The 12,986-nt window shown below is 49.0% G+C and overlaps 1 protein-coding gene across 1 annotated transcript in view; it reads right to left on the bottom strand.

Moving 5' to 3' along the window:
* Positions 1-740: 740 nt before the first annotated feature.
* The window catches only part of ankrd11 (ankyrin repeat domain 11), a 99,738-nt gene continuing 87,492 nt past the window's right edge, over positions 741-12,986 (bottom strand). Inside the window, exons 6-13 of the mRNA XM_036544508.1 lie at positions 12,415-12,615; positions 11,629-11,771; positions 10,917-11,064; positions 3,568-10,739; positions 2,847-2,945; positions 2,262-2,405; positions 1,958-2,050; positions 741-1,710 (exon numbers count right to left, since the gene is read on the bottom strand). Coding sequence (XP_036400401.1) covers positions 1,525-1,710; positions 1,958-2,050; positions 2,262-2,405; positions 2,847-2,945; positions 3,568-10,739; positions 10,917-11,064; positions 11,629-11,771; positions 12,415-12,615 — 8,186 coding nt within the window. The 3' untranslated portion in view covers positions 741-1,524. The remainder of the gene's footprint in view (positions 1,711-1,957; positions 2,051-2,261; positions 2,406-2,846; positions 2,946-3,567; positions 10,740-10,916; positions 11,065-11,628; positions 11,772-12,414; positions 12,616-12,986) is intronic.

Below are 12,986 nucleotides of genomic sequence, written 5' to 3'. Positions count from 1 at the left end.
AGGCATTTTCTTGGTTTCAATTTTTAGATAGTTCTGTAATAAAGCAAAGCATAATATACCTTTACTATTCTTTAAACAATTTAATAACCATTATGCTACATCTAAGCATTAAGATTGTGGTTGAGTAAAAGTCTGAGAACTGTTTAAGGATTTTTTTTTTCTTCTTTCTAACGGTGGACGTTCTGGTTGTCATTTGGGTGACTAGTTCTGATTGGTTCTGATCGGGCCAAAAGAGAAGAGGGGACCTTAGTGACTCTGTGCACAAGAGACTGTCTTTAAAATACTGAAAATGTGTACACATTTTGGCCCATTGTTACAAGGGAAAAGTGCTGCCCCAAAGTAATCTGTACATAAAAAGATAATTTTATTCATTTTTTTTTACACTTAACTGAGTGATGTTACAGTACATAGGTTATTTACAACTGTGCAGTAATGTGTGGCAAAATAAATTATCTAGAAGGCAGCGAGAATACATTGGTTAACGTATATAAAAACTGTACAGAATTTACGGGATACAATTTTTTTTTCAATTTTTTTTCCTTTAAACTAATATTGGCTCTGTAGTGTTTCAAGTCACTTTCTCAGAAAAGAGAAACAATGAAATGCCCAAGTAAAGAAATAGACAAAAAAAAGAGAATATTCTCAGATAAAACACTTTTTATCTCTTAAAGTCTTTGCCTCTTGAATCGCAACATTCTTGTGTCCACCCCCCCACCCCCCCTTTTTTATTCTTTGTGCAGTTGTTTGCAGTGAACAGGTGTGTAAAGGTAGAGGCTGATTGAACCCTGCATGCAAACCAGTGATGAGGGACTCCTGCAGGCTGCTCCGGTTGCCGCTCTCCCTCCTCTGCTGACGCCGCAGGGCTGAGGGTGCGGAGTCTCTCCGCCCCGCACGGAGGGCCTGTGAAACGGACACGCCCTCCTGTTCTCCTGCGCTGTGTCTTGGCGCTAGCGGGCCGCCGGGCCCCGACGCTGTGCCGTTATAGGGCCGCCAGATTCCTGCCTCCCGGGGCAGGTGTGGGGATCAGGGGGAGGAGCTCCCCCTGATACACAAACCCCTTCGGCTCCGCCCACCTCTGAAGCTCTGTTCGCTGCGGTTCCGTCCGCTGCATATTTCCCCGCCCCCCCCTCCTCCATTTGTCTCATTGTGTTTTGTGGAACCAAAAACGAAGGAAAAATATCTTATTGTACCCATTTTCCAAAAAAAAAAATTAAAATAATAATCAGACAGAGGGTTTGAGCTTCAAAGCAAAGCCATTTTGCTTTCTCTGAACAAAAGCATAAAAACTTGTAGGATGAAAGTGCAAGTCGTGTTTTCCCGGGTAAAAAGATGCTTCCTCCTCTCGAAGGAGGGAATCATAAGCAAGTTCCTTTTTTTTGTTTGTTTTTCTTTTTATATATAATATAGACTTTTTTTTTCCTCGAGAAAGAATATTCCTTTTCAAACTGGCTAGCCCTTACCATACAGTCTGTTGGGTGTCTTTTTGAGCGGTGATATTCGACAGCTTGTGTGTGCGAGTTCGTGTCACGCCGGCAACAGCACGAAGTCGTCGTTGACGTCAACCATTGGCACGTAGAAGGAGGGGACCTCGTTGACGCACAGGGACTTGTGTCCGGCAGGGTCCAGCTCCTGCACCTTGAGTTGCCACTCCATCCTCTGCACGGCGTTGAGCGCGGCCGCCTCGTGCTGCTGCCGCATCAGCAGGCATGTCTGCAGAGGGGAGGAGCAGAGAGGCCCGCGTCAAACACATCGCAGCCAGGCACCACAACACGCAACGCACACACAGGAGGAGTACGGCTGGACACAGCAGCCCGCAACAGAATGGAAGCACATTTTCTTCCCCTGTGTAATGTTTACTTGGACTGCAGATTTAATTTTAGGAGGAAAAAACCAGGGATTAAAGAAAAAACTAAAATGAAACAAATAAAAAAACTAAAGAAATGCAGAAACCTCTTACCTTCATGCGGTCGTACTTGTCGTCTACGTCTTGAATCCAGGAAATGAACTGACGGGCGTTGAAGCGATCTCTCACTGACTTGTTCTCATCGCCCTAAGGTAAAGGAACACCTCATTATAAAACAAACTGTTTGGGGGCTCTTACTGGTATGCTGTCCAAAAGCCTGGGATGAGCTGCTTTGGTACTACAGAGCTCGAGTCCTGCAGGTTTCAGAGTCGCTTAGCAACTGATACTCTGCTGGAACCCCGGGTGAGTTCCTCCCCTGACTGGCCCTCAGGGCTGCAGTTCCCGCAGGTGTACCCACCTGACTCTCTGATGGCATGTTGTACACCTCCGAGTCCAGCAGCATGGTGCAGGCGCTAAAAGGGACGGCCTGATTGGCTATCGTCCTTGCTGCACGGCAATGCACCCTCAGAACTTCCTGTTCACATGACACAATCAGCTTTTCCTGTAATGGAGACGGCATGGAGAGGGACAGGGTAGGGGGACATATATCAGGAGAAAGAAAGAGGGAGAGAAGCCATGAGAGAACTGATATTCAGCAATTCAAAATAAGGGTTAAAATTCTACTGTAAAAAGGTCACACAGCTTCTGAGGCTCCTTGAGCAAACTCTGATATGGTTAACATTAAAGGCGTGAACTTGTTTAAACATAATTATCAAGACTTTTGCAAGCTTTGCAGAAAATATTTCAGAGGAAACCAGCCAGTTGGCTCTGGCTTGGTTGGAGAGATGCATATTGGGAGTTATTTCTCCCTTACACAGAAGCTTTGATCACGCATCAAAGGAGCGGTGCGGAACGATCAAAGGCCTTCTGTAAAAACGGGGCTTGCGAAGTGACTGGAGGAGGCAGGGGGAGAACGGGGGCTCGGAGAGACCCCAGTGCTTACCCGCTCGATGCTGTGCTGCAGTCTCAGTTTCCCTCTCACCGCCTCCTGCTGTCTGAAGAGCTCCTTCAGGGGCTCCGACAGGGACGGAGGTGGAGCGATCTAACGAACCGGGACAAGCGGTTACCCAGCCGCGCCTAGCCAATCTCCCGCTGCAGCTTATTATAAACTTGACAGCTTGACAAAGTATAAAACTTGAAAACTTGAAAGATTATACGCTTCGTGCGCATCGAAACCGCGGCGTGCTGTGCCGTTCTGTGGCGTGCCATGATGACTGCTGAATTATTCAAAGACACCTCCAGAGAATCTAGATAAGCCTGAAATGCACCTTGAGTAGTTTTATGGCAGAAAAAAATAAACCAGCCTTGGTAGGGCTATTGACTCTGATGGTCTAACCATACTCTCTCCCTGGGGTATATTATGAATTACAAATTTGTTTAAAAGTTCTGAATTTACCCCATGCCATCATTTATGTAATAAACAGTCCTTACATTTTATTTCTCTGAAACTGAGCCCTTTATCATGCACAGCTCTATGACAGTCTCATTGGTCACTCTGGATAACATTTTCACTCAAAGAATAATTTAAAAATGATAATAATAACTTGTAATTCAACATTCATGTGACATTATCTTTGGAAGGTAAACTACTAATATTCTTTTCCGATTTTCCAGGTGAGAGTTTATTCTAAGCGGACACAGCGAACACAGTTCAGAGCTCTTACCACAGGGATGTGCAGCTTGCTGAGGGGCTTGCCGTCCAGCAGGTAGGAGCCGGTGTAGGTCACGTACTCGGCGTAACACTGCGGAGCCTGCGGGGAGATGTAGCACAGGATCTTCCTCTTCTCCTCGATCTTCTTGCGGATCTGCAGGTACTCGAAGTAGGGATTGGAGCGGTCGCTGTGGTAGGGCTCGATGTCGTCCAGCTTGATGGCGTTGACGATGACGGCCAGCGTCTGCTGGATCATCTCCCTCGTCTGCTGCATGGCTGTGTTGACCAGCTGCACCTGCACCTGCTGGGGGCCGGAGCGGGGGAACTTCCTCTTGCGCGGGTGTTGCGCCTGGGCGTCGTCTTCCTCGGCGGGACGCCCTTTGTTCTTACTGATGACGGCGGGGGGCACCAGGGCGGAGCTGGGGGCGGTGGCGGACTCCTCTTTCTCCGCAGGGGCGGAGGCGGCGGCGACAGTGGTGGCCGTGCTGGTGGTGCTGGGAGCTGGGGCGGACGACGTTGTGCCGGCGCTGACCGCAGCCGTGTTCTGCTTGCTCTGGTTGGCCAGCATCTGGGCCCGGTTCCGGGTCATTCTTTGAGGTATCTCTTCCACCTTCTTGGGAACCTCTGTGGGTGCTGGGGTGGCTGTAACAGCTGGCACAGAGGGTGCCGAGTCACAGGACTCGGGCACCTGGTCCATGCTGGACTGCATCACCACAGGTGTCACAGGGACAGAGCACACAGGGCTGGTCTGTGCTGCCGCTGTGGTTGCTGGAGTTTGCTCACTGGTGTCCGTTTCCACAGGGGTCGCCATGTCTGGGCAAGGTGCTGCAGCTATCGGTGTGGGCGCATCCGCTGCGGGGGCTATCAGTGAGGGCTCCTGGCTGCTGCTGGCATCGATGGTGGACAAGGGTGGGTTTCGGTCACTTTCACATCCCTCCTCAAATACCGCCTTCTCCTCTGGGCCTGCCACTTCAGCAGAGTCGTTTTCTGGAACTTTCTGTGGCTCCGGCTCCTGCTCCTGTTCCATCCTGCTGCTGTCCCGCGAGGGCGTGCCACATTTCTGCCCAGGCTCGCTGAGCGGCACAACAGCAGACGCGGAGGGCACCTGCGATAGGCTGGGCAGGTCCAGCTCCGCCAGCTCCGGGTCCTCTCTCATCTCATTGGCTGGAGATGCAGCTTCAGTGAGAGGATGTTTTTGGTCTGGCAGATCAGGGTTTGTCACGACGGGCTCCTGGACTTCCTTGTCTTGCACAGGCAGCTCTGGCAAGGAGAAGAAGTCATCCAGATCGTCCACTGGAGGAGGAGCAAAAGGGTCTGCCCAGGGCACCACTGGGTCAAGGTTCACAGCAGGGGCCATGCTACTCTCAGGAATGTAGCCGAGAGAGTCCTGCCTGTTTTCTGCTGCTAAGCACGCAGACTCAGGTGCGGGCTTGCAGTCAGGGAAGAAGGACTCAAGCCGGGTGGAGGAAGAGGAAATGAAGCTGGACTCTGACTCTCCAGGTGCCTCAACAGGCTTTGCTGGGGCAGGCATGTCTTCGGCGGTGTCTTTATGCACCTCGTAGTCGGACTCAGGGATATGCGCGGGGCAGTAAGGCCTGGGAAAGCCTGAGTAGGGTGAGGCTGCTGATGGGGGACAGGGCAGTGATGTGGAGAACTGCTGCTGCAGGCTGCTCTCTGGCTGTGGGAAGGGGCTGCCCTTAGGAGCGGATGGCAACTCCATGAAAGGCCTTTGGGGAGATTTGAGGAGCATATCAGAGTGGACTGTCCAGCTGACTGAGTGGTCGCTGGCGTTCTCAATAAGGCTCACAGGGGGATGAGTGGGTGAAAGTGGGAGAGTGGCCTCTGTATCCCTTCTGTCTGGAGAGTCTACCCACTCCTTTTTCACTGGCTCTGCAACATGCGGATCACAAGTACCATCCCCTCTCGTGGGCTCCGTCTCCATGGCCGGAGGGTCTTCGTTTTCCTCCAGCTCCTCTGGATCATCTTCTTCCTCCTCCTCCTCTTCTTCTTCTTCCTCCACATCCTCATCCTCCCCATCTTGTTCCTCTGAAACTGGTGGCAGGAAGTCAGCGCCACTCACAGGATCTGATGCGACGAGGCTGGGTTCATCATGCGGTGACAGAGGCAGAGGATGATGTGGTTCTGACAGCTCGTCAATATCTAGAGGGGGCAGGGCAGCAGGGGCGGGGGTAGGGGGGGCAGCGATGTCCAGACAAGGCTCCTGGGGTTCTGGCCTGTGCACTGGAGTTGAGGGCTTGGAGAGGAAGTTGCCATATATGCTCTCAGGGAGGTGTTCATTGCTGTCTGTGGTGGCGATAGCTGTGGAGGCCCCATCCAGTGCGGTTTGGGCTGGCTCTGGCCTCGGAGAGGGTCTCCCAATGTGAGGGGAAAAGCAAGGAGGAGACAGGCAGTCAAGCCTGTCAGACATCAGCTTATCTTCGAGGGGATGAGGAACTGAGGTGGACTCCAACTCAGAGGCGGCTGGCACGCTCTGCTGTCGGAGGAACTTATCAGCATCTGCTTTGAAATCCTCATCGAAAGGCCTTCTGCTGTCAACCGAGGCTGACCGACTCAGAACGGGCATTTGAAGATTCTTCATGGGAGTCAGGCAGGCATTTTCCTGGACGCCATGCGGTGTGTTGGAATACCTATCGAAGAAGGATGGAGAGCAAGCATTCATGGACATAGCGGATGAGTTCTGGCAGTCTATACTGTCAAACATGAGGTCTGGGTAATCTTCTGCACTGCAAGATGGTGTGCGCGGAGTCTGCATGACCTCTTCGTAACTGGGGCATGAGATCACAGAGGCGGGAGCGGGTACGCCAGTTGGCCTGTTCTGGTCAGGCCTTGGAGAAGCAGGGAGGTTCTCCTTCATTGGATGTCCCACCAGCCAGTCTTTTGAATTCTGACTGTCCATTGGCTGTGATTTTCGGTCAGGTGACATCATTTGTGCCGGAAGGCCTGGGTCTTTAGGCTTCTTGTCTTTCAATGCGGTTTCTAAAGGACTTGATTTCTTCAATGTTAAATCGGCACGGCTCTTCCGCAGGTCCTCACCAGGCTTGGCTTTATCTTTCAGTTTAGGATCCCCTGACCTGTGCCTCAGCTTCTCCATTTGCTTCATTCTCTCCTTGTGCCTTTTATGTCGCTCTTCGATTTCCTGGTCCTTCTGACTCAGCATTTTACCGAAGCTCGTCAACCTGTGAACACCGTCCACCAGCAGCTTCTCCCGAGGACGAGTGTCTTTTCGAGCTGCCTCTCTTGACTGATTAACCCTGTCATTCTCTTCTTTCAGCTTGGACTTTGTGTAATCTGCTTTTCCATCTTTGTCCAAAACATCTTTACTTCTGTCCTTGTTTTTAGCTTCAAACTTGGGGCTGTCCTCTTTAGACTTCTCTTTCAAACTTGACACCTGGGGACTCTCTTTGGATACAGTTTTCTGGTCTTCCTTTGAGTGTTTCAAGGAAGCGAAGCCATCTGTGTATTTGTGTTTGTCTTCCTTTACTTTCTCCTTGTGTTTCTCTTTCTTCTTTTTGTCTTTGATCTTCTCACTGGTTATGACACTGCAAGCTTTATCCTTGTCCGCTTTTTTAGACATCTCCTTCTCAAACTCCAGGGTCTTGTCTAGATCATCCTCTCCATCAGGCTTGGCTCCATAGGGGAAAGTATACGGATCAGCCTCCAGAGGCATAGGTTCCTTCTCAAAGGGCAGGCTCTCTCTGCGCCCATAGGTCTCCTTGATCTCCTCCGATTTGTCGCGCTTGTCCGTTTTGTCCTTCTTGACTTTGTCCTTTTCCTTATCATGGCTCTTCTTGGAAGAGGATGAGGATGAATGCCGGTGCCTCTCTTTTTCTCTGAACTTGTCCTGTGGGTAGGACACAGAGAGCGAGTCTCTCCTCTCCTCGGATATGTCCGGCAGGCTGATGTTGGATGAGTCGTAGAAGCTGCTAAGCTCGTGGCCCCGGTCTGTGAAGCTGTCTGAAGAGATCTCGCTGATCTTGTCGTTGAAGTCATCCTTGTAGTCGTTCAAGGCCTCCTCCTCCAGCTTCTCCAGGAGGGATTTCTCATTCTCACCACTTCCCTTGGAGGGCTTCCTGTCCTTTGAGTGATCTTTGTCAGGCTTTTCCTTGTACTTGCCCTTGGGCTTCTCCTCGCTTGAGTGCCTCTTCTCCAGCATCTTCTGCTTGTTTTTCTTCTCCTGGTTGGAGTCGACAGATGCCCGCTCTTTGCGCTCCTTATGCTTCCCATCTCCAGAATCCTTCTCTTTTTTGTCTTTGTGTTTCTCTAAAGAGCCCTTTCTCTCTTTGCCACTGTCAAACAAGGCTTTGTCTTTCTTCTTGTCCTTGTACTCCTTTTCTTTCATTTTCTCTGTGGAGTGTTGCTTCCCGTCTGCAGAGTACTTCCTGTGCTTGTCGCTTTGGAAGAGTTCAATATCATCCCGATCCGGTGTGGAGTCTTTTCGGTGGGAATCTGAAAGACCAAGGGAATCGCTGAGCTTGAGGACACCCCCGTTGTAACTGTCCTCCTCATCCTCACTTTCATCTGTGAAGATGTCTGCAATCTTGTACCACGTCTTTTCTCTCGCCTTCTCAGGCTTTCTCTCTTCCTTCTTTGCCTCAAGGAAGTCCTTCTCTCTGTCCGCGTGCTTGTCTTGGGAGGCTTTCTCCTTCTTGTCTTTGCTCTGTTCCGAGGACATTTTCCTCTCCTTGTCTTTGCTGTGAGAGTCTTTGTGCTTTTCTTTCATACCCTCTTTTTTGTCCTTGGAGGTTCGATCCGAGTCTTTCTCCTTTAGAGCCTTCTCTGCAGAGCCTTTTTCTGCTTTATCTTTCTCTGCATCCAGGAAATTTCTGTCCTTGTCTTTAGGCTTCTCTTTGTGTTTATCACCTTTAGATTTGTCCTTCTTTTCTTTTTCCACACCTTCTCCCTTCTTCTCTCTCTCTTTTCCAGAGTGGTTCCTTTCTCTTGGCTCTGACAGTTTGCCAATGGCTTCGGTCTCGGATTTGTCTTTGAAAAAGGGTTCGCTTCCATACTCGTCTCTTGACACATCGTCTTGTTTAAGTTTGGAATCCTTCCTCTCCTTAGTGAATTCATAGGAATCTTTCCTTTCCCTGCTGCTGTCTATGGAGTCCTTCTCTTTTTTCTCCTTGAAGCTTTCCGCAGACTCTTTCCTCTTTTTCTCCTTTTCTGACGAGTAGGTGGAGTTTAGCTTCTGTTTATCCATTGAGTCCTTTTTCTTTTCAGTGACCTTATCTGACAAGTCCTTTTCTTTCTTTTTAGAAGCAGTCTCTTTCTTTTCACTGTGTTCTAGTTTTTTGTCTTTGATTTTGTTGTCCTTCTTCCGATCTCGGTTCTCCTCTTTCACTGTCTCGACGATCAGTTTAAAAGCATTGTTGGCTTTGTATTCTTTGTACTCCTTAACTGGAGCATCCCAGCTGTCCTCTCCATACAGTGAGGAGTTTGAGGAGAGGTCTGATGCCCATCGGTCATGGGGGTCGTCAGAGGCACTGAGCTTGCTGTCCTCAAAGTCTAAAAAACGGCTTTTGATATCATAGTCCTCATAGTCTGGCTCCTCTTTGGGCACCTTTTCCTTTTTTGATTTTTCCTTCTCCTCCTTTGCGGTTTTCTCTTTCTCTGATTTCAGGTGTTTCTCCTCTTTTTGCTCATTCTTTTTGTCGACCTTTGATGATTTGTCCTTGGATTTCTTCTTTTTCTCATCCTTGTGGGTCTTCTGCTTCTCCTCCTTAGGCTTCTCTTTGTCCTTGAGGTTTCTGTCTTTTTCTGCTTTGAAGCTCTTATCCTTCTCCTCCTTGATTATCTTTTCCTTGGTAGACTCCTTTGTTTTCTTGGCTTTCTCTTCTTTAGTAGCTCTGACTGTTTCTTTTCCACATGTCCAATCTTTCTCCTCTGATTTACCTTTAGACAACCGCTCTTCCTTTTTAAAATGGTCTTTGTCGTGCTTGGAGAGCTTGACTTTGTTTTCTGTAGGAGACTCAGACTCCACGATGAGGGATTTTTGTGTGTCATCAAAATCAAAGGAAAAGCTCTTGACAAATTTCTCGTTCATGTCCTGGTTGAGCACCAGGCTGGGAGCCTTTTCCTTCTCCTTATTTTTATGTTTGTGTTTTACTTTATGTTTTTTCAACACTTTGCCATCTTTGTCTGTCTTGGAGACTGCCCCCTCAGAGTTGGAGGCCTTGTAAAAGTCAGAGGAACTCTTTTTCTCGGACACGTTAACATGTGGGTTGTTGCTCTTTTTCCTGCTGTCCTGTGGCTTCTTCTTGACCTCTTTCATGGACTCCACGCTCGAGTCCGCTGACGAGTAGTCTGACTCGCTGGAGAGCCGGGTTCGGACAGAGTCTGAGAGGGAGCTGACATCGGACCAGGCCGGCGAGGAGACGGTCTTCCAGCCGTCCGTCCTCCACTGCTTTGGGTGCTGCTCCGCCAGTGACTGGGTCTGCTTCTGGGAACCCAGGCTTCCATGAGAGGACGAAGAGGAGCCAGAGAGTGAGCTGAAAACTGACGATTCTTTTAGGCTCAACACGGATGAGTCCTTTAAACAGTTCGAGCTCTGCACAGAGCCCTTATCATCCTCACTCTCTAGGTCTCCACTCTCTGACTCGGAGGTGAAGAATTTGTCATTGAGTTTGCCAAACCGCACCTCCTTGTTGGTGCTATTTTTCGTTTCCTTCTTCCTCTTCTTTTTGACCTTGTTCTTGTCTTTCTGCTGCTTGGAGGTCAGGGCGGCGGGCTCCCGGCTCTTTGAGTTAGCCACCGTTGCCGCCTGCCGCGCCGTGGGCGTCGGGGAGAAGCACAGGGTTCTCTCGTCCTCGTCCGAGCTGTTGGTGTCGGACAGGATGCGCCGCGCGGCCTTCTTTGGTGTCAGCGAGTTGGTTTTGGAATAGGTTTTGACCTCCATTTTGGGAATGGAAATGAAACTGCTGGCTTTGCTGGTGGAATCCTTGCGGAATTCTTTCTTTAGCAGGTGCTTGTCGTCCACAGGGGGGACCCGCTCTTCCTCGTCGTCCTCATCAAACTCATACTCGTCCTTCACAGGCGTGGCTATGGATTTGGGCGGCTCCAGGCTCTTTCCTTTCAGCTTCAGGCCCTTCTCGAACTCCGAGTCGGTGTTATTGCCATCAACAGAGCTGGATGGGGCAAACGATGGGGCATCTTCCTCCTCCGAAGACTCTGCAAAACAAACATACAAAAATCAGTTAATGTTCTGAGTGAAGTTCTATGTTTATGACTGTAGTGATGATAATCTAAAAAAAGTTTCATTTTTCATCTCATATTGTAGCAATCTCAAATAAACGCATTTTTAAAAAAATAATGTTCTGTTAACTCTCTCAAACTATTCATACTGACCTGAAGAGCTCTCCTCGCTCGACGTGTAAGTGCCTTTGCCAAGCAAGAGATTCAGCATGGTTGGAGAGTTTGCTACTTTCAATGGCGTTTCGCCCTTTCTGTTGCTCTGACGAGGATCGCCTCCATAGCGCAACAGCAACTTCACCACCTACAACGGAAAACAAGCCAATGTCACGCTCTTAGAAACAATGTTTTAAAAACGTGCTGGACAACAAATTATTACCTGTAAGGAAAAATATATTTGTGACTTTTATTCTGACAGTAAGTATACTCTTATTCTGACAGTAAATATAAAAAATAATAACTTTAAAGGTAAAGTTCAGTCACAGCACTAGCTGAGTGGCCATCAATTTTGCCTTCCATTTAGTTATGCCTGTAAATTTCTATATCTGTCATTACAAATAAAAAATGTATGTATTCCACAATATTTCTCAGGTTTAGACATCTAAATCTCAAACAGTCCTGAAACCTGCCTATGGCTGAATAATGATCCCAGGGAAAAGTGCATGACTGAATGTAGAAAACACTAACAGATGAGATTTTAACAAGACACTGACTTGGCTGGTCTCCTGTTTTTTTTCAAACACCTCTTTACCTACTGTTCTAAGCTCAAACTTCAATGTCAAGCTTCAGTATGATGCTCACGTTAAGGAGGACTGCGAAATGATTGATGGTTTCTCAGAACGACGCCCCTCCCCAGGTGCACGCTCACCTTGAAGTGCCCGTTGTTGGACGCGTCATGGAGAGGGGTGTCGTCATCCCCACCCTTTGTGTTGACCTCTGCCCCGGCTGCCAGCAGCTGCTTCGCCACGTCGTAGTAACCACGGTTACAGGCCTCGTGCAGCGCCGTCCAGCCTGTCAATCATTGCCAGCGTTAAAGGGCACCCCTGGTGTCACAGCACGTCTCACAGACACAGACACGGTACTGTCATGGCTCTGAAGATAACATGCTTAGGGCCACCTGCAGCTCGGAGCTACAGCATTATTCTCCTTTTTCAGATTTAAAATTTTTTAAAATATTCTGAAAATTCCCTTACCACTGAAAAGAAGAAGAAAAACACAAACCAAAACACCGATAAAAACCCATAAAAACTGCAAACCTGCAGGACTCTGGCCCTGGGGGAAAGCAGTGCAGCAACCCTGCTTTATGTGCTCTCCTAAAGGATGGCAGTATGCATTTTATGTGTCGTACTGTGAAGCGTTTTGCATTCTGTGACGTCGTGACCGTGCTGCATGGTAGCACACTTGGCCTCCCTTGCCTAGTCAGGTTAACTTGTGCTAGGGCTTGAATAGCGTTACGCTCACACTCACTAGTGTGGGAAGTGTTGTTAGCCTGGTCTGACACTGTTGCTCATTCAGCTTGAATGGATACACTTCTGTTCTCTTGCGCCGGAAGCCGCTCTGCAGAAGAGCGACTGCTAAATGCATGTACTGTGATGCGATGTGATGCAGGTATCCTCAGGGGGCTGGCCGGGCCTGCCGGAGGGGCTCCGCTCACCTGCAAAGTCCTTTACATTCACGTCGGCCCCCTCGCTGATGAGCTCCTTGATGCGGCGCACCTCCCCACGGATGGCGGCCCGGTGCAGCCGCGTCTCGCCCCTCTCGTTGCGCTTGTTCACTTTATCTTTGGTTTTTGAGGCAGAGTTTGGCGTTCCCTTCTGACCCAGACTGGACTGCGACTGGTGCTTTGGTGTTGTGTCTGAAAGGGGAACAGGACACCTTATTACGGGTGCTCATGGGTAAAGATTAAACAAATAACAATCACACGCAGTCAACTCCCTTCAATACCATCCTGTGTTTTAAACTATGCTATTTAGTTTGCCCCAATTTAACAGACAAAAGCACAAATGATTATCAGGTGTTGGTTGTGTAACAATTTTTGTAGAGGACATTCTCCATGAACAATCCAGACAGCCAGTGTTTTGAACCCGCAAAACCTTCTTCCACCAGCGTGTGGCGCTCTTGCATAATTAGACAAATGCAACACAAAATGTTGCATTCAAGTGCCTGTGGTACGGTCATCACATTTACTGAAGCCAATTACTTTGTGACATTTACATTACTGTGCTT

Source organism: Megalops cyprinoides, chromosome 13 (genome assembly GCF_013368585.1).
Source record: "Megalops cyprinoides isolate fMegCyp1 chromosome 13, fMegCyp1.pri, whole genome shotgun sequence".
NCBI lineage: Eukaryota > Metazoa > Chordata > Actinopteri > Elopiformes > Megalopidae > Megalops > Megalops cyprinoides.
The sequence above is the reverse complement of the archived record's forward strand: the minus strand, read 5'-3'. Positions and strand labels throughout refer to the sequence as shown.